Source organism: Babylonia areolata, chromosome 7, assembly GCF_041734735.1.
Source record: "Babylonia areolata isolate BAREFJ2019XMU chromosome 7, ASM4173473v1, whole genome shotgun sequence".
Lineage (NCBI taxonomy): Eukaryota > Metazoa > Mollusca > Gastropoda > Neogastropoda > Buccinidae > Babylonia > Babylonia areolata.
Window position 1 is genome coordinate 17,792,749 of NC_134882.1, and position 22,142 is coordinate 17,814,890.

General features: G+C 41.1%; 1 protein-coding gene across 1 annotated transcript; it reads right to left on the bottom strand.

Annotated features, from left to right (window-relative positions):
- Positions 1-8,857: 8,857 nt before the first annotated feature.
- LOC143284174 (uncharacterized) lies at positions 8,858-21,572 on the bottom strand. The gene is made up of 3 exons (XM_076590836.1): positions 21,189-21,572; positions 9,804-9,986; positions 8,858-9,390 (listed from the first exon to the last, which is right to left on the bottom strand). Exons 1-3 carry the CDS (start codon positions 21,462-21,464, stop codon positions 9,259-9,261), a joined length of 591 nt encoding a protein of 196 aa, XP_076446951.1. The 5' UTR covers positions 21,465-21,572; the 3' UTR covers positions 8,858-9,258.
- Between the last annotated feature and the right edge of the window lie 570 nt (positions 21,573-22,142).

The window sequence follows — 22,142 nt, forward strand, 5'->3', positions numbered from 1 at the left end:
CGCTTTGCGTATTGTGTGTATACTGTGTTTGGCATGTGTGCATTGATATACCACTCCTCCCTCCTCTGTCTGTTTGCAATCTGTTTATCAGTTTGTCGTACAAGCAGAAAACGCATTCGGCCGTAATTGTGTGTGTGTGTGTGTGTGTGTGTGTGTGTGTATTCAAGTCTTCCACAGAGAGACAGAGATACAGTGGATTGAAAAACAAAACAAAACAAAACAAAACAACAACAACAAAAAACCAAAAGAAAACCAACCAACCAACCAAACAAACAAACAAAAAAACAAAAACAAAACAACAACCAACTAATTTCATATTCACGTGCAGTTAGACTGAGACTGATAGTGAAACATGAGATTTGATATTTTGATATTCAGTAGACGCAGAACAACACATGCAGCAGCTTTTAGAAGGAAGCAGATATTTAATCACACGGAAATCAAAGGCTGAAGAGAATGGAACTGGCCCGGGCCAGTGTGACGTGAGGATCATACAATATCGTACAACTGGCATCAGTCACTCCATGTCAGCCGATTTTACACGCAGCTGACCGCTGTATCAATTGAAATATAGTAATGAAAACACCAGCTTCTGTTGGAAAGGATGTCAGTTGATACACGCCCCCACACACCCACAACACACATGTCATAGCACACAATCATAAACAGTGGTGCACAATGAAAAATACAAACATCAAATTCACTGAGAAACTTGCAAACTCACTCACTCACTAACAGTCATTTTATGGTTTCTGGTGTCTCTGTTCAGTCTTTCATTTGCAACTAACTCATGGAATGATCGTTAAACTTATCCGACAATGATTACATCTTCGACTTATCTAGTCTAAGATGATGATTTATTAACATTTTTATACTGGCAGAGCCTAAAATTAAAGCTATTTAGACAGTAAAAAGTCTAGTCTAGTCTAAACAACAACAACAACAACAACAACAAACAAACAAACAAAACAACGGGTTAGAGCATCCGAAATTTCCGCATTCTATGACCTGAAGACCAAGACACCACACATATAATTATCAAAAGGCAATGGCTGCATTTCCAATGGAAAAAAAAGCGAAACACACACACACACACACACACACACACAAGCCGAAGCAAAGGAATAAAGACATTATCTGAAGAATGAAATCAATCGCTATTTTCACTCGAATCACTATCAAAGCATTCTGTTATCTCTTCAAAAATTCACAGGTCACAACAATCAAATGCATTGAAAGACAGTCAAACTACACAATTCACCTCAGGGTACATCTGGTGCCAACAGTCCGTGAAGGTGACCACTAGCTGTCACAGGAGAGAACTGTATTCCAAGGCACACGAGAATACTGTCACAGTGTGGTTTGGCTGTCACAGGAGAGAACTATATTCCAAGGCACAGTGTGGCTGAGACTTCCAATTCAATAGCGATTCTCTCGGAAGTGGAGCTGAACTGACCAGACAACGTTGTTGGAGTTTTAACGACCTATTGGCGCCTACACCCTTAAGGTCAAGTTTTATCGTTGGAGTTGCAGCATGTTATGTACACGTTATGTACACAGCGACTATGGGTGGACCAGCAGCGTAACATCCATGCTGCAAGAACTAGGATGGGAATCCCTCGAATCACGGCGGAACAGACAAAGGCTAACCCTAATGTATAAAATTGTCAATGGCATTGTAGACATCCCTCCAGACAAATTTCTCAAGAAAGGATCCAGCAAAACAAGATCAAATCATTGACACAAATTTGTCCATCTTAGCTCCTCCTCTGACCCTTATAAATACAGTTTTTTTCCCATCAGCCATCCCGGCCTGGAACGCCCTGCCTGCAACAACAGCAGAGGCTCCCTCCTTGGTAGCTTTCAAGAGGGAGCTGAACAAGATCACAGTTTAGTCCCCCCTTTTTTTAGGATCCTCCGGAGGGACGCTGCGAGTGACGGTGGGAGGGAATATGTATACATGTTCTTTCTCACTGTCACCCCCTCCGGTAGGAAGATAGGTCTGATTAGGTTTATGATATATACTTTTTTTGTTTTTTGACTCCTCTGCGCACACAGGTCATTAATAGTCAGTAATGACGGCTGACCTTCTAATTCGAAGATTTGAAGAGTTGTTTTGACCAGACAAACCTTGCTGGAGTTTAACGACCTATTGGCGTCTTCACCCTTAAGGTCAAGTTTGTTCGGTTGGAGTTGTGACCAGACAATCCTTGTTGGAGTTTAACGACCTATTGGCGTCTACACCCTTACGGTCAAGTTTGTTCGGTTGGAGTTGTGACCAGACAATCCTTGTTGGAGTTTAACGACCTATTGGCGTCTTCACCCTTAAGGTCAAGTTTGTTCGGTTGGAGTTGTGACCAGACAATCCTTGTTGGAGTTTAACGACCTACCTATTGGCGTCTACACCCTTAAGGTCAAGTTTGTTCGGTTGGAGTTGTTTAGACCGGACAATTGCCGTGTGACCATTATATAGGCAGGCAAGCCGAACAGCTGGTAACTGCTGTCCACGTGATGTCTCGCTTCCTCTGCTGTGATTGGCTAACCAGTGGAAATTGACCCGTGTGTGTAAACAGCACCTGTCTTTGTCAGCTCATCTAACCAATGACGGCTGTGCGATATTTGATGGGCAACTGCCTCGCTATTTTGCCATCATCAGCCACTGTCTCTCTAGCTCCCACTATCTAGCTTATCTTTGGTCCACTACTGCTGTGATTGTTACTATTCACAAATCAACTTCTAACTCTTTAGCCCCCACTATCTGGCTCATCTTTGGTCCGCTCCTGTTGCTACTGTTGCCATCCACAAGTCAGCCTCTATATCTCTAACTCACTTATCTTTTGTACGCTCACACGCTCACTCGCCTTCTCTGTCTCTCTCTTTTTGTTCACTCTGACCTCCCTCTCCCTTCCACACACTCTCCCTCTCTGTCTTTCTCCCTCTTTTTCTCTCTATACCCCCACCTCTAATCTCTATCTCTCTTACATCAAAACTAAGAGTTTTTTATTATTAAAAAAAAAAAAAATCAGATGTGTGTCATTAATTACTTAATATGTATGTGGAGTGTGAAAATTGATCAGGTAATAATAATGAGCACTGTCTGAAATAATTTTCTTTAGTGACATATTTTAAAAAAAGTTTTTGCACTTCTGTGGGCTGTTTAGTTCTTGTCAGCTTCTGTCTGTCTGTATCCATCAGTCTCACTCCACTGTCTCTCTGTCTTTTTCTGACTTGCTGTGTCTTTTCTGAAGAAAATGAAAAAGACGACGAAGTTCGTTATGATTGAGTATGTTCGCAGAATAAAAGAAGAAAGAGGGAGAGACAGACAGACAAACAGATAGTGATGCAAACAGTCAGTCATATAGACAGACAGAGAGAAAGACAGAGATGCAAACAGACAGTCAAATAGACAGTCAGTCAAACAGACATACAGAAGCGAAACAGTGCAAAAAGTACAACGTGCAAATAAAACACCACGACTTTTGCACTGACCTCGCGTTGCTGTCGACCGCTATCGGAGAAGTCTGGCCTTAACCATGGACTTGTAGATAGATAAATCTATAGAGTCCGTGGGCCCTAACCCAGAAGATATATCTATCTGTCTATCTCTATATTCCTACCTATATAAAACAACTGAACACCATGTACCAATCCACTCCAAGCAGAAAAGCACGCCAGTGTTACTGATTCCACTCATCCACTTAACTCTCTCTTCCAGAAATTTCCTTCCAGTAGGCGTTGTAAAATCCCTCTTGCAAATAAGAATGTGTACAAAAAATCCTTTGCTCCCAATGCTGTTGCTGTGATAAATAATTCGTTCAAATAATGTTTTTATTCCATTGCCTGTGATTAGTTTATTGTTCTGATAACAGTTGTCTTTCTTCCCAATGTATGCATGCATGCATGTGTAAAGAAAGAAGTGAGGGTAGGAGGAGGGTTATAGGGGAAGAGGGGATAGAGACGTGTGTGTGTGTGTGTGTGTGTGTGTGTGTGTGTGTGAAGAGAATATACAAACAAATCAACCTGCATCCGGTAAACTGCTCCCGGCCGACAGATTAGGATCAAAGACCAGTGAAAATTGAAAACGGGCGTCGGAGCATCGGAATAATTCTTGCCGGGCACAGTAGTCACAGTATGCACTGCATGCCGCCCCTTTGCCGTTTTTTCATGGGCTGCAAAATTGTAGTAACACTTACATGCCAGTTCCAAAACACAGCAAGAAATAAATTATTGTTGCAACATTGCTAATTATAGAGAAGTATAATCAAGACACAGCGCTTATCCACACTCACACACACACACGGACGCACTGGCACGCACACCGACACCGACACCGACACACACACACACACACAGGCACACGCAGAAACACACAGGCATACACAAACAGAGGCACACATACCACACACACACACACAGGCACACAACACATGTATGCGCTGGCATTCCGCGTTCCGTAGTGCGTGCGCCATCACAACTCTTCTGTGCGTGCACACACATACCAAACACATGCACGCACTGCATACACCACGACACACGCGCGCACTCGTGCTTTCGCACACACACTGATACACATGCTTTCGCGGTTACTCTCGCTGGATGTAAGTACAGACATACCCAACAGACGGCGCACATTTTTTGTATTTGTATTTTATATTTCTTTTTATCACAACAGATTTCTCTGTGTGAAATTGGGGCTGCTCTCCCCAAGGAGAGCGCGTCGCTACACTACAGCGCCACCCACTTTTTTGTGTAATTTTTCCTGCGTGCAGTTTTATTTGCTTTTACTATCGAAGTGGATTTTCTACAGAATTTTGACAGGAACAACCCTTTTGTTGCCGTGGGTTCTTTTACGTGCGCAAAGTGCATGCTGCATACGGGACCTCGGTTTATCGTCTCATCCGAATGACTAGCATCCAGACCACCATTCAAGGTCTGGTGGAGGGGGAGAAAATATCGGCGGTTGAGCTGTGATTCGAACCAGCGTGCTCAGATTCTCTCGCTTCATATGCGGACGCGTTACCTCTAGGCCATCACTCCACTGAAATTGAATACACACACTGATAGCTGCACGCAAATACATAGACAGACATACAGGCGCGCGCACACACACACACACCGTCTTTTTGAAGATGTGCTGGAAATGAGTCGAATAGGGTCGGTACCGCATGTGCGGAACGATACGTTTATACAAGTACACATGCACATTGTACGCACACGCGCGCGCACACACACACGCACTCGTCACACACACACTCACAGATAGGCAGACACACACACAGACATGTCGCACGCGCGCGCGCACACACACACACGCACACACACATTCATGAATGTGTTGTGTGTTTGAAGACATGGAAAGAAAATAAACAAACATGGGTTGTATGATACAAGTAATTCATTTATTCCTAATTCCTATGAAGACATTGCAGCACTGGCAATGCAATTATCCTTCCAGTTTTCTTGAGTTGTATGCGAAACTGAAAAAAAGAGAGAAAGAATGAAATTGAAATAAAGACATAGAAAAAATAAATAGTAAATAAAAGGGTGGGTACCGCGTGTAGGTTTACTAAAACGAGTGGTCTGAGCAGTTCAAACATCTCCTGCAGGAAATGTTGGGAGCATATTCTTGTTGCGGTATTTGGGGAAATGTTTTCTCTTCTGGTGTTGGCAATCCACTTATGTTTCCGTTCTGCATCGTGCTTTGCATCAGGAAACTTAATGTTTGATGATTTAAATATATATATATATAATTTATTTGTATATCAAATTTTATGTCACATCGAATCTAGAGCATCATGAAACATGTTCAAACCTTAGCACACCTTTTCACATCCGATCAATAATTTTGATTACTTGATTTGGGGGAGTGTGTTGTATGCGCCAAAGTAAAATGTTACTCATCGAAATTCACTAATATTTCATACATTTTGGTTAACAATCGAAGTGTTTTAAAGTGTTAGCATTTGTGTGTGCATTTTTCAACTTGGAACGAAGTGTGTTTCAAATCTCTATGACCCTGTGCGTGTATATGCGTGTGTGTGTAATGGGTGTATACGTGTGCTTGCACGCGCGCGTGTGTATGAAATCAGTTACAATTAGTGATTTAGAAAGATTTTTAAAAGAAGTTTTTGTCATGGGTGAACATTTCTTTTGTTGCTATATTTCGAGGAAATATGAGTTTAAATAATCTAATCATTCAAAGTAACTCATGCTCTCAATCCACATAGTAATTTCTCTGACCATCTTTTTTTTTTCATTAATAATATTTTCAATCCTTTTAGACAAAAATAACAAATATTGCCACCAAGCTGAAGAAGCGTCCAGTTTAACTTGTGCTTCATTGTGTAATTGTCGCAGAAAAATACCAGGTTCGTTCACATTATAATTCGGGTGAGACGATAAACCGAGGTCCCGTGTGCAGCACTGATGCACTTAGCGCACATAAAAGAACCCATGGCAACAAAAGGGTTGTCCCTGGCAAAATTCTGTAGAAAAACCCACTTCAATAGGAAAAGCAAATAAAAAAAAAACCAACTGCTGGCAGGACAAAATACCGAAAAAATGGGTGGCGCTCTCAGTGTAGCGACGCGCTCTCCCTGGTAGAGGAGCCCGAATTTCAGAGAAATCTGTTGTGATAAAAAAGAGTAATACAATAAGAAAATGTTCTTTTAATCAGTCCATTTGGTTAGCGATATGTATATTTTCAATGTTGATCAAAGCATAGTAGCTTTTCAAAGATAACCTACAAATCCCATTATTGTGTGGTCACATGGGTATGAGAGGGGCTGTAGTTGGGGTCCATGGGCAATGCTCCGGTAGGGGAGGGGTGGGGGTGGGGTCTGGAAGGTGAAGCCCCCTTGAATCTAGCAAAGAAATTATCCAGAAAAGTTGTTTGGAACCCCAAAAACTGTTGTGCAGGAATCGCCGATGTTTCACCGTTTTGCGTTCGTTTTTGTGGGTGTTTTTTCTTTCTTTCTTCAGACTTACACACACCAACATAAAAAATAAAGAGCGACGTTTCCTTTTGACCTAAAATCTGAAATGTCATGGCCTTCCGTCTCAGTGGTCTGGAAACAGGGCTTTCCACACGCGTCTGACCCCTCCAACAGAACTAGACCTTGATCCCTCTAATTCCCACCTTGTTAAGCTTACCTCTGCCTCCACCCCTTCTGGCATTCATATTCTGTCCATGTAAAAGAAGGGGAGGGGGAAGACACGAAGGGACGAGTATGGAATATAGACTATGGGGAAAGGAAAGGAGGCGAGAAAGAACTAGAGGGGGTGAATGGAGGTGTTTGAATGGGGGCAAATTAAGCACAATTGTACTTTGTGGTGATTCAAGTGGTAAATGGTCGTATAGAATGGATCTGGGCACTTATTTGATGTTGCCTGTCCATTTCCTTTTGAGTAACATACAGGAGCTTTGAACTGAGAAGACAAAGAGGTAGAGAACGGGATGAGGGTGGAGAAGAAGAAGAGGAAAGAGAGAGAGAGAGAGAGAGAGAGAGAGAGAGAGAGAGATGGTCAAGACCCGATTGTGTACAGGTATGATGGCAAGATCGGCAAATGTGTATGCATGTACGCGCGCTTGCACTTGCGCGTTTGCATGCTGTGCCCTCCACCCCCTTCCATTCCATTAAAAACTCAACACACCGATTTCGTCAATTATTTAACATCAGAGACCCCATAACTCCCAACCATTCCTTCAACTCGTGGCAACACACATGCATGCGGGCACACACACACACACACACACACACTATGGGTGGAAAGCCCAATGATCGAGTGATGTCATGCAATACAGAAATACGACCATGCGAGAATGAAGACAACGGCGGTAGTGAAATGAACCGGCATACAGATGAGAGGCCGCGTTTTAACAAGACATATTTCAATGCCAGCAGTGCAGTTGAACCTTTGGTACTTAGGCGATAGTTCCAATATGTAGTATCAATAACCTACATGCAGCTACGAAGTGCATTGATGCAGCATCGGCAGACGCAACTTCAACACACAAAAAGCATTGATGACAAATGACGTACGGCCCTGGGGTAAAGATGAGATGGAGATCGCGCGCGCGCGTATATGCATGCATTCGTCTGTGGGATGGGGTTGAGGAGTAACTATGTTTATGTATGCAATGGTAAAATGTGTGTGCGTGCGTCCATGCCGTGTGTATTTCCTGTCAATACAATGTGCGGAAAACATTTTGGCACGCCGAGCCATGGGCACATCTCGAACACAGGAGTGATAAAAAATAAAAATCGTTGTGATAAGAATTAATCTCTCGTGTGATCAAAACGAAACAGTAATCGACTCCCAGTTACCGCATTATTTTTTGCAGAGGAAGTCGTTGGATCAACACAGAACAGATGGGAAACGGAACTTTCACTATCCGAACTTTCACTGCGGTCATCTGCGTGTTCAAATATACGTTGGTGAATACTGATGAGCGTGTTCGTGTGATATAACTGAAACCGCAAGTCCTGATCATTATAAATATTTCTGCTTTTCAACTTATAAGTTGTTCAAGTAATGCCAAAGAACTTATTTGAGTGGAAGAGTATTGAAATTCCTAAGAGTGCTAGAATTTAAGCATCCCCCCAACCCCCAATCTTGCTGTTTATTAATATGAACTGAATTGTGATAAGACGACTACAACTTAAAACTTACATGTCTGCAGTGCATGTGCTTTTGGGGGCATTAAAAAAAAATCAGAACTGAAGACCTTACAAAGAACATACATTTATCACGTTATACACAATATAAATTCACAATTCCTTTATTCAATTTCACTCCACTTCAGTACACAGATATACATTCTATAATGTGGATATCTATTCTAAAATATGGAAAACATGCACCATCGTGTAACGTAGGTTTCTGATCACTACAAAGTAACTAGTTTGCTTCGTTGATACTGTTAAGTTATCATGGTAGGCAAGAAGACATTTTTGTGGTGTAGAGAGATTGAATAAAGTTACATGATGAAAATTACTAGTCTGTTGCTTTTTTTTTTTTTTAAATTGAAAACAAACTGAAACTATCAATCTCTAAATAACACAACGAACAAGACCTTGAGACACAGATGTAGAGAGAGAGAGAGAGAGAGAGAGAGAGAGGGAGAGACGGAGAGAGAAAGAGAGAGTGAAAAGATTTTTTAAATATATTTTTCTCTTTCAAGCCGAATGTCTGAGCTTTAAGTCTGGTCTCAGGCGAAAGCACTGAACAAAGACTTATCGGCGCTCAATGCAGGAGCTAACAACATGGAGGTTTGCTGCCGTAAAGGTCCTCCACATAATTGAAGCCTTCTTCATCCCTGGCCTTGATAGAGAGCACAAGGTTGCCCTTGTCCGTGTAGTTGCCACAGATGCTGTCCTTGTCCAGCCCCTGTTTAAAAAAGAAAAGGAAGGGGGAAAAAAAAGGTGAAATTGAGCATGGGGAGTTCAGCAGTGCGGCGGAAGTAGTTCAACAACGTTCACACAATGTCTATATGTGTATGCGTGCTTACATGCACTTGCGTTCGTGTGCACACACATATTTGTTTTGTAATTTAAGAAAGAAATATGAACAAAAATCAAGAGACACAGAGAGAGAAGCTGTGCGCATCAGTGTATGACTGAATGATAGATATGAGTAACTGATCCATCAATCGGTTTTAAGTGTGTGAATGCATGCAGGAAAGCATGTGTGCATGTGAATCTCTCTCTGTGTGTGTGTGTGTGTGTGTGTGTGAATGGTGAAAAATATTCAACAATGTATGTATGAGAGAGACAGACAGACAGACAGACAGAGGGGCTGACCTCTGGGATGTGAATCTGGCGAGTGAGCTGTCGTGCCACATAGCCAAATTTGTCGGCCCTGAGGCAGTGCTGAGCGTTGATGATGATCCAGTCACAGGTCAGATTCACACACAGGTCCTCGGTTTCATAGTTGCACAAGTTGAACTCCATCTCCATCAGCAGGTTTTCCTTGTCCAACGTCACCTGATTACACACATATGCACACACACATTTATAAATGTATCCATGCATTGATGCACACACACACTCACACTGGGGCATACATGTGCAAGATACACTCACATCATGCACTGAGCACAACGCAAACATTGACATTCACGTACATACGCCTGCTCCCACGCACAAAGACATGTCAAGCTATGGAACCATAAATAAATTTTAGAAACCATAAATCATATACATATGAAACCTCATGGCAACTTCCGACACTACTATTCATAAATTACACACAATAAACCCTAACACAGTCCCCACCCCCAGCCTTCCCCAAAATTAACAGTGCTGTCATGTGAAGAAGAAGTGGACCATGACACATGAGAAACAAGCCCCATATGGTGCCCATTTCATCTGACGCGGGAACAGCAATGGAACAACAAGAACATGGAACATAATTTTTATGAAATCATACACTTGGATCTTAACACTCGACCTCTAATCTTGACTTTCAATGACCATTATGTTCTGGCCATATCCATAGCCATGTTTGATGAATACTGAATGAAAAACCCCAATATCTTAGTTACCGTGAACTTGACTCATGACCCTGACTCACGATAATGCTTCTGTCCTCAACATGACCGAACATTTTACGGCACCTACACTACAAAATGTCAACAACAACAACAACAAAAAAACAAAAAACAACAACAAAAACAAACAAAAAAACAAAAAAAACAACAACCCGTGTTGAGGACTTCACCTTGACAACATTGACAATGAATTTCATTCGAGATTATATCATCTGACCAGTCACAAATCCAAGTTTGATAAAACGTTGGACGTAAAATGTGTGATCTATAAAGCTTTGGTGACCTTGAGTTCATATCCTGCATTTATGTCATCATAACGGGAATGGTCAAAAATCGAAAATGTGACTCTTACGCCAGATTTACAACTACCGCCTTGCCATCTTTGATTCAAAGACCACTTCGTGGCTAAGAAAATGACACTATGACTGTCTTCGTGGCTAAGAAAATGACACCGTGACTGTCTCACAAGCAGACACACAAACGCCCGCACACAAATAGTGGACTGCTGCGACAAGGCTTCACAAAGATTCATTTTGTCTGTGCATAGCGCGGAAACACACACACACACACCTCAGAACTGAAAAATGAAATATCAGTAATCATAAACGTATACATATACCGTGGCATGATCACACTAAAGATAAGTAAGACCACTAATTCTTAAAAAAAACATATGGGCATAAAACTTTAAAAACACAAATGTATTATATTAATAGAATATAAAACCATGCAAAATTGCAAGGATGATCTTAAATAGTTTCTGAAATATAGTTTTTTAAAATTTTTTTCCGTCAAAAGGCATATTTGTTTCTGTATCGCAAGACTGGCTATATTTCAGACAGCATAAAATTGCAATTATTTGTACTACAGAGATAAAATTCATAAAGTTTCTTTATGATACTTGCTTTTAGCCGAATTTTTTTTTAACTCCCTCAGTCTTCATTTTCTTCATATATCTGCACTAAAAACGAGTTATTTTGCAATTTTCACAACAGGCAAAAAGAAAAAAGAAAAAAAGGGGAAAATTGTTAATAAGATGATTTTTCAACTACAAAGGGTTCGTGAAGTATTTTCCTGTTGCAAAGTCAAAAGACTGGGTATCAGATGATTATAAATGTTATTTAGCTGTTTTTTGTTTTGGGCCCGCTCTCACCTCTTCTCCCAAGTTTGAGTGGAAAATCAAACTGAACGTCTAGTCAATAGGATGAGAAGATAAAGCGAGGTCCCATGCACCTGGCGCACTGAAAAAGAACCTATGATAACAAAAGTGTCCTCTGGCAAAATTCTTTAGAAGAAATCCACTCTGATAGGTACACAAATACATAACCTTGCACTCAAGGCCTGACTATGCACGTTGGGTTATGCTGCTGGTCAGGCGTCTGCCTAGCAGATGTAGTGTAGCGTATGTGGATTTGTCTGAACGCATTGACGCCTCCCTTTGAAACTGAAACTGTTTTGGGGATGGCTACGGGTGTTAGGGCTTCTATAGTTACAACCAATATGTAGACCCCCCATTCGCTCCTTTGTAAGCGCACAACAGGCTTTCTTCGAATGGTGAATTGTTTAGTTCTTCACATACTCTGGCATTCAGGGTTTTGTCGAAATATATGGCTAAAACTCTCTTTGCATCTTTATTCAGGAACGTGGCATGATAACTATTTCATCGTTAACATCACACATGAATGAAATTGGCGTCTCTGTAAATCCAGTAACATTTGGTTTTATATCTCTAAGTCTTGCTAAAAGTTCACCCTTTTTTGTTTGGAAAAAAAAAAAAAATCAACATTGCTGTACAGAATTTTACAATAACCCTGGGATATACAGGAAATATCATTTGAACTATTCTGTTTGTAACTATTTAGACGAATTTTGTTTTTTCAGTCACTGTCTGTCTGCCTTCCCTTGCCTTACCCCAGCCTGGACTGATGCAGGAATGGGTGCATGACTGTCCTTGACCGCCAGTCTCAGCCCTATGGTCTGACATCTGAGTCCGAGTCTCAATCCTTGTCATTTATCATGTTTGCTTCTCCTTTCTGATTTTCCAACTCTTCTTTTAATTTTCTTATCTTTTCTTTCTTTGGGCGTGTTGTCATCATGTGTATAAACCCTGTCACTCCGGGCAAGACTGGTGACGTTTTTTTTCAATATTTTCTTTTTTTCTCTTCAGTTCTAAAAGTCAGTCTCAGCAGTCGTGGTCTTGCATTTGCGTTGGTTTTAACAGGGCCAAATCTGACTGGGTTATTCACCTCGCCAACAATCTTCTTCACAAGTTTTCTGACACCCCTGTCCTGTTTTCTGCTTTCAGCATAGTCCTTGTCACGTTTTGGCAAGTCAGCCACAATAATTTTTTATTTTCCTTTTCTCTAAATTCCCTCATGTGTTCTACTTCTTGTTCCACTGTGTCAACAATTTTCTTTTCGATGGAATCTGCACTGCTGGTTGCATGTTTTGTCTCGAGATTGTCCATTCTAACTGTTAGACTATCAAACATTTTCAGTACAATGTCCAGTTTATTTTCCATTCTTGTTGTAACTTCATTTCTACTTGGTTCTCTACATTTTTTGCCCAGCCATACCACGAAATCCCCTCCTTCGCTCAAGCATGTGTACTAGCTCAAGCACGAATGCTAGTTTTGAATCAGCCTACACCTGAGAGGTACATACTACCAACAGTAACACAGTCAAATGTTTACACATCTGTTAAAAAATTGAATGGCCTAACGAAAAAACAAATCCATAAAAACGCGCCAGTAACATTCATAATATTTTACACTAATAACTGCTTTAAATGAAAACCATGAACAAAGCTGACAGAGTTATCGTTCGTTACTCGGGCACATGGGAAGGAAAATCGACTTGGTAAAATGCAAAGAGAAAATTAAATAATTTCAAAGAACGTTTTTTTCTGATGTAGACCCAGATTCTTTTCAGTTATTTGCTATTCAACTGAAGCGAGAACTGAAAATGTTATAGTGATCATCAGCTTTTAGATTCATGTCAGCGTGTCACAAATACAGCAATGATTTTTAAACATTTATAACTTCAAATCGAATAACAAGAAACAGAAATTACTAACCGATTAAATAGAATCTATCCAACTGATTCGTGTGGTTCAATAGTCAAACAGACATCGATATTCTACAAACGAGTGCAATATATCAACAGCAGACGAGCTGTGCTCGACAGAAATCCAGTCATGGTGGTCACCATTTTGAACAGACTCATTGCGGTTCGTTCTTACCCTGAGTAACGGAATATGACAACTTCTGGTTCGAAATTCATATCATTTTACAAAGCAAAAATCTTTTCATATATGACACAGTGTGTTTATTCAAACTCATGAAATTTGTATCAGTTCGAAAATTATATCGATTTTTAGTTGAATATATATATATTTTTTTACTGCAAAAACGGTTAAAACTGATTTCTGTGACGTCAATTTTCAGCGTCTTAGCCTTACATAGAATGCTCATTCAGCCATGTGCATTGTACTTAGTAGTAGTAGTGTAGGGGACTGGTAGGTCATCTGCCTAGACCACTCGGCCTTTATGTCCCCGTCGAATCATCATCTTCACTTCTTTCTTTTTATTTCATTTTTAAAATTTTCTTCTTTTGTTTGTTGTTGTTGGGCGGGATACGCCAGTATACTTCTGCAAGAACTTTGCTTTCATTCATCACAACTAAACATTTTTTTCTTTAAGATGATATTGGTGTCAAGGAGATTTTTGAACGTGGTAGTATTTTGTGCAACTCCGGTTGGGAGTGCATTCCATATTTGTGCAATTTGGTTAGCCAATGATTTTTTTTCCTAAAGTTGGTGTTGCAGTGTTCTAAACAAATTTTCTTTACTGAGTTTCTTGTTCTGTCATAATCCGACATTCTTAAGATATGTCTTGCATTAACATAATTCATGTTATCTATTATAAGTTTCGATCAAATCTATTAATCCTTTTAGTGAGTGTAGATTTAAGTATGTAAGTCTTTGTTGATAACTCATGTTCTTGCATTCTCTTAATAATTTAGGTGCCCTTCTCTGGACCCTTTCTATTGCTATATGTGCCACACAATATTACCATATTCTACATGTGATCTAATGCTTTATATAGTTTGAGAAATATATCTTATCTCGGTGATTGAAGTTTCTCTTAATTACACCAATCATTTGATTGGCTTTATTCATAATTTATCTATTTGTGTATCAAAGGATAGTTATCGTCAAACATTATTCCTAGGTCTTTCTCACTGTGACATTTCTCAACAGTCTGTTTCGTGTTTTCTATTTTCATATGGTAATTGTTATTTGAATTTTTTTCCCTATGTGCATTACTTTACACTTTGAAACGTTAAAATAAAGGTTCAATTTGTCAGACCATTCTTGCAGTTTATATAAATCGGTTTGCAATGTGAGATTTTTGTGTGCATCACCATAAATTTTAGTGTCATCTGCAAAAAATGTACACATAATTTCTATACAATCAGGAAGGTCGTTTATATATATATTGTGAAAAGTACTGGTCCAAGAATACCGCCCTGTGGTTGACTTATTTTCTCCTATTTTAACTAACTGTGTCCTATCTGTTAAGAAGCTTCTTGTCCAGTTCTGGTAATTACCAGTAATACCATACGAGGCTAATTCTAATAACAGTCTTTCGTGTGGGACAGAATCGAAAGCTTTTTTTTTTTTTTAAGTCTAAATTATGTCAGTAGGTTTACCGCTATCTGTCACTGAGAACGAATTTGGAGACTCAGTCATTATCTGTGGAGACCTTAATGCAAGATCGAAGCTATGGGACCAGCGGAACACCAACCCACAAGGACTCGCACTTGAAGGAATGATAGGGGAAATTCTTCTTAGCCCATTAACAACCACATCCCCAACTCGCCTTGGAACAAGACAAGGGGACAGTGACAGTGTGATCGACATCGCTCAATCTCCTCCAAAATTCAGAGCAGAAATGAATGCAGAGACGCTTCCACACCAAGGCAGTGACCACCTCCCGGTAGTTTTCAGTCTACAGAAACTGTCAGATAAACCCTGTATGAAACTGCGTGATCCATTTCAGTATGAAACCAAAGAGACAACTGTCATCGAAAAATTAAGACGCAGAAGAAACAAAGAACGGCACCGAACAGGATGCAAACTATTCAGCCCCCATGGTGGAATACCGACACAGAGAGAGCCTGGATAGAAAAACATGTGGCAGTCAAACTTTGGCAAAAAGAAAGAACAAAACCATCTCTGGACAAAGATATTTGAAACAAAAATGAAAGAAAAAACTAAACAGTTTGAAGTCATTGCTCAAGAGGCCAAAAATGACAAGTGGAAACAGTTTTGCGAGGCACTCATTTATGACACAACATTGACAGATTTCTGCAATTTTATCGTCGCATGGAAGGGAAAACGTGCACAACAACAACCCCAGACATGTTAGACACTGACGGAACCAAGCTTAAGAGAAACGAAGAAAAAGAATCCGCCCTGCTCAAACGTTTCATACAACAGAGCAATCAAAGAAAGTTAGATGAGAAAAAGAAATATGCTGAGGAGTTCAACCAAACCCTTATGCAGACTGGACCCGATGATGACTTAATAGATATCTAAACGAAGCAATAGCTAAATGCAAGAAAGAATCGGCTCCTGGCCCAGACAAAGTTCGCTACTCGGACATCAAGGAGCTATCGGAAGAAGACAGAAGCAAACTTTCCAATCTATATCAAAAGTTTCCACAATGGGCATGTGCCGGAGGACTGAACACACAGCTCCTTAAAACCCATACCAAAACCAGGAAAGGACCATCGTCAGGTAAGCGGCTACCGGATCCTAACCATGCAAAACATTGCTAGAAAGATCATGGAACGCATGATAGCCAGGAAACTTGCAAGGGATCTTGAACACAGGCACATTCTCCCTTCAAATCAAGGTGGTTACAGAACAGGCAAGTCCACATGGGAAAATGCAGCTGCTTTTGCATATGAGGTGTATGAAGGATTTCAAAGAAAAGAAGAAACACTTGAAGATGCCTACAATAAAGTCCAGTTCGCGCACCTCATGGAACTGCTACTAAAGTATGGAGTAAGTTTGACACTGACAAGATGGATAGCAGCAGCGCTTCAGGAAAGAACCGTCGTCCTACGCCTCGGAGATTGGATGTCTGCACCTTCTAAACTATCCATGGGACTGCCACAAGGGTCTCCACTCTCTCCTGTCCTCTACAATGTCTACACGAAGGGCCTTGCAGACTTAAACAACACTGGAATAGCTCGGGTGCTTACTCTTATGGATGATGGCCTGGTCTTAAAAACTTCGAAAGATGCTCAGGAAAGAACTAAAGCCGTCCAGAAACAACTAAACAATACTGCTCAATGGTGCAAAGACACAGGATCTTCCATCAATCCAGCGAAAGCCCAAACGTTGCTGTGCACCCTCAACAACAGAACCGCGAGCAAATCACCACCACCTGTGTCGTTTGACGGGATTCAGATCGAGAAAACTGAATGCCTACGCTACCTAGGAATACACTTCAACAGGATGCTGACCTTCAGAAAACATACGGAAAATACTGTTCTCAAATGCAAAAAGGGCCTTTCAGTCTTAAAAGCAATGGCAACCAAAGGTAATGAACAACACCACCTCTTCCTGCTATACTAATCACTCGTCCTCAGTGTGATCGACTGCTGACTTGGGCTAACAGCACCATCTCAAAGCAACCTCCTAAAATTAGAAAGAGCTCAAAATGAAGCTATGAGGCTGATCCTTGGAACAACAAAAGACACGCCCACAGAAACCATGCGATACCTGCTTGACCTTCCTTCAGTGCAGGCTAGAAACAAGTTAGAACAGGTTAAGACCTACTTCAAAGCATTAGAAAACCCTCAAAACCAACTGCATGACACAGTCAAAGAACCAAAAGGCAGCCGTCTTGGACGAGGAAGATCATGGATGGGGCAAGCAGAAGACACAATCCAGCTAGTATGCCGACTACAAGACCTAAAAGAAACAAAAGAATAGGAGAAAAACCCCGAAAACCTCAACCATCTATTCAACACAGCCATTTCACCCACTCCAGGAAGACATTGTCGGGAATGGCCAGAGGGCAAAACTGATGCGGAAGTGAAGCTACTCACAGAAGAAAACAGTAAAGAAGAGGACATCATCATATACACAGATGGCTCAGTCACCAAAGACCAATCTAGTTGGGGATTCACTGCGAAACAAAATGGAAAAACAATTAGGGAAGAGAATGCTGTCTACAAAGTCACAACCTCCAGCCTAATGATGGAAGCTGAAGCTGTAACACATGCCCTCCAGTGGCTATCGTCCATCCATACGCCCGGAAACCAACATGCCATGATTCTAACCGACTCAATGAACCTCATACAAAAAATTGAAAACGGAATGGGTAGCCCAGAGTGGCATAAGGCAATGCTTAACTTTCAGATTAAAAAAAAACTCACATGGTCATACTGCCTGGGACATGCAGGTGTTAAGGGAAATGAACGAGCTGACAGACTTGCTGGTAACGCAACACCAACGAGCGGCCTACATCTAGGAAAATCGGAAATCCTCAGAAAAGTCCAAGAATATCAAAAAGAACAGGTACAAGGCCATCACACCATCGATCGCCTCAAAGAAATAAAAGCAGAGAGAGGGAGCGGCCGTAAGTCCAACATGAAAGGTAGAGCACGATGCTTTGCAAATCAAACGAATATCAGCATCATTTCCAAACCAACATAGCGCAAATTTATTCAAAACGGAACAGAATCTCTGTGGGCTTTTCCAAATACAACAGACGGAGCAACACACTAAACCCCACTTTCTGGGCATCAGAGATCTTTTCCCATCCCTCTTGCGGCCAATCAGTGGCAGCCTCTGTGCGTGCGTGTGTGTGTGTGCGTGTGTGTGTGTGTGTGTCTGTGTGTTTGAGTGCGTTTGTGAATGTGCGAGGGTGTAAGTGTACACAAGTGTCAGGAGAGTTCTGTGCACGTGCGTATGTGTGAGGAGGGTGGGTGGGGGGGCGGGGGCGGGGGGGGGGGGGGGGGTAAAGGATGAGGTATGTGAGTGTATGCATGCCTACACTGTGGGAGCAACGGGATATTGGAACGTGCGGGTGTGTGTATATATATATATATATCTTTGTATATGTGTGTGGGGTTGGGGGTGGGGGATATTGGCGTATGTGTGTGTGTGCTTGTACAAGTAAGTGTTCATCTGTGTGTGTGTGTGTGTGTGTGTGTGTGCCGTGGAAACTGCGATACATAGCCTAGAAATGAGTGTGTAGAGGAGGGGGGTAGAGGAGGTGCAGGTTAATGTGTGTGTGTGTGTGTGTGTGTGTGTGTGTTGGGGCTCATGTACGTTTAAATGTATTTGACTGTGCTTTCATATCTGTGAAACTGCATTTTGGGTCCATATCTGTTATGCATGTGTGGGTGTATGTGTGAATGTGTGTCTTCATGTTTTACATTTATTTGCTTATTTATCATCATTGTTGTCTTATTTATTTGTTTATTATTATTATTATTACTACCTTTTTATATTATTTATTTATTTACTTATTTATGGATGCTTATAGTTGACTTGAAGTTTTTGCGCCTTATACGTATTATTATTATTATTAGTAGTAGTAGTTTTTTTGTTTTTTTTTCTAATGTATTTATCTATTATTTATTCACCTTTTTTCTTTTTTTTTTTCTCAAGGCATGACTGTGCGCGTTGGGTTACGCTGCTGGTCAGGCATCTGCTTGGCAGATATGGTGTAGCGTATATGGATTTGTCCGAACGCAGTGACGCCTCCTTGAGCTACTGAAAACTGAAACTGTCATTTTAGTCAGAGCTTCAGTTACTTTTTGTAGTTGCGTTATGCATGATCTACTCTGTCTAAAGCCATGTTGGCATTCTACATGAAGGTTATTTAGTTTCATACGTGAAACCACTGCAACAGATTCTAAAATTTTGCACACGATACACGTTAGGCACACTGGTTTATAATTGCCTGGTTCTTGTTTTGACTCTTTTTTTTGTAAACAGCTGTTACCTCAGCCATCTTTGCCACAAAACTTCTGGGCCACATCAGAGACAAACTCTACACCGAGAGACTGAGGATCTTGAGACTACCTAGCTTGGAGCACAGACGACAAAGGGGAGACCTGGTTGAGGTGTATAAATACGTCAATGGACATTATACCACTGAGAGACCACGGTTTCACTTATCTGGCACGCTGAACCTCTGCTGCACCTCTGAGGCAACTCTATGAAACTGTCAAAGAACTTGAACTTGACAAAATCAGTGTGAAGGCCTTCTGGCGTTTACACGGTCCATACGCTCCTACTGTTACTGTGGCAAGCGTGGGTAGTATAATGCCTACAGACTAACAAAGACAAACTGGACTGTAGACAGTTGAACTGCCTTTCCAAAAAGCGTTGAGCCTGATTTTGAACCTATCAACTGATGGGGCTGTGACCACTTCCTCAGGTAGGCTGTTCCAGGTGTTCACGACTCTCTGGGAGAAGCACCAGCTGCGTACTGTAAGCCTGCATCTACCCTTGGCCAGTTTCTGGAAGTGACCCCTGGTGTCCCGACTGGTGTTTCGCTCGAGGCGAGGTCTTTCTGTAAGTACTTGTAGACATGTAAGTACTTGTAGACATCGATCATGTCATCTAGTTTTCTTCAGTGCTCAACGTCAGGGGCAATTTCTTTTCACAGGGAGTGATCTTAGCATGGAATGAATTTCCAGATCGGGTAGTCACAGCACCATCAGTCGCCGCCTTCAAAAGGCGCCTTGACAGCCACTGGAAGGACCTGCCAACCATTTATGACCCTCAATGCATTCAATAAGCCTCAGGGAACCACTAGCCACGCATGCTAAGTATAATAGTTAACTTGGAAAATGAACAGATCTCTAACAAGGCCTAAAAAACGAGCAAGTATCTTCCAATCGTTTGGTATGCAAGCACTTTAAGTGACTTATTATAAATGATACTCAGTGGAATAGCCAACTTTGTTCAATTCTTTTAGAAGTCTTGAAGGTATCTGGTCTGGTCCTTGTGCTTTATATGGGTCTAAGGCTTTTAATTTATTTTTCACTGCCATAGGGGTGACCCTTCGATAGCATACATTTATGTTTCCCGATCTGGAACTTTCTCCAAGATTAGGAAATTTGTTATACTTAAAGTCTCTTTAGTAAAAACACTTGCAAAGAATTTGTTTAAAGTTTCTGCTTTTTCTGTAACTGTTTCTGCTAAACTTGTCACAGTCCGTAGGGTTTTCCGACGGTTGGTGGTTGAAGTTGCTGTCAGTCGCTCTGCAAAAAATGACGTCACGGGTTGTTCTCTGCTGTATACCCTTTGCTCTAAGTGTAGATTAACGGTTCGATTATTCATTGGAACAGATTTTATTGAGCAATATGCATCATAGACCGTGTAACAATCACAAACACTGACGAAAACTGGTCACGTTAGCCGTTGTCCTCTACTCACATATAATAGCTGGGTTTTTTTTGTTGCATTCTATATGTTTATGTCAGTCATTTAGGCCAAAATTCTACATCCCGTATCTATAACACGCCCATGTTTCATGTAATAGATCTATTTTTTTATACTGCGACACTGGAAACCCGCTATTAAAATCGAATCTACTTACCTTTATGACGTCCCCTGCAGGGCTGTATTTCTTTATTTCAGGACCTCCACACGGGTTTTTCGCGGGTTTGATTTTGAGTTTGTTCAGTCGCTGTTGTTCAGCAGCTTCCCAAAAATCAACCCAGGGTTTCATGTAAGGATAGGGCCAGCAGGGTGTTTCCGGCCAACAACCCGCTCTTCGAATTGGTAATTCACCAACTGTCCTCATGGGTGTTTTCCAGAGTGGTCTTGCAGACCTTGCCATAGGCAATAAACGACGAAGGATAGAACTACTCATTGCTCTGCAGGTTATTTCTTTCACTTTAGGATTCTTTGACAGAAGTGATGTACCACTTCGATAACTAGTTTTTCAGTGCCACGACGCACACTGCTGACCGTTTCAGAAAGAAGCCGTTTCTCCCAGGAGTCCTTGCGTGACTGACGAATGACTGGTCAAGAGACCGGTTTTCCGCGTATCGATAACAACCGTCAGACTAAGAAATAAATTTCCGCCTTTAAGTAACCAACAACCCTACACATTTTTCATTTGAAAGTGTACTGTATCAGTTTCTTTGGCATCATAGCTTCTTGTTTCTTCCTTAAGATTGGTGAAGTTACAAATCCCAGGAACTATACCCTACAGCGTACTTGAGGGCTGAGAACACAAAAATGAAATAGGCCTTGCGAAAGTGGATCCAAATCTCCTTTCGATTCTCAAAGTTAAGATCTGTGAAGGGCTTTCGCAGCATGTACTGTACACACTCAATGCGACGAAGAAATGGACAAACTGTAAAGTGTAACATTTCTGGACTTTGCAATAACCATTTCACCCGCATTTGTCCGTTTTCCATTGGGTATTCATTTTGCAATAATCATTTAACTGTGTATTTTCGCAGTTGTTTCTCCTTTCCTGCCTCCTTTTGCACAAAAAATCTTAATTTAATGTATAACAATTCTAATATTTGCCAAATAACGT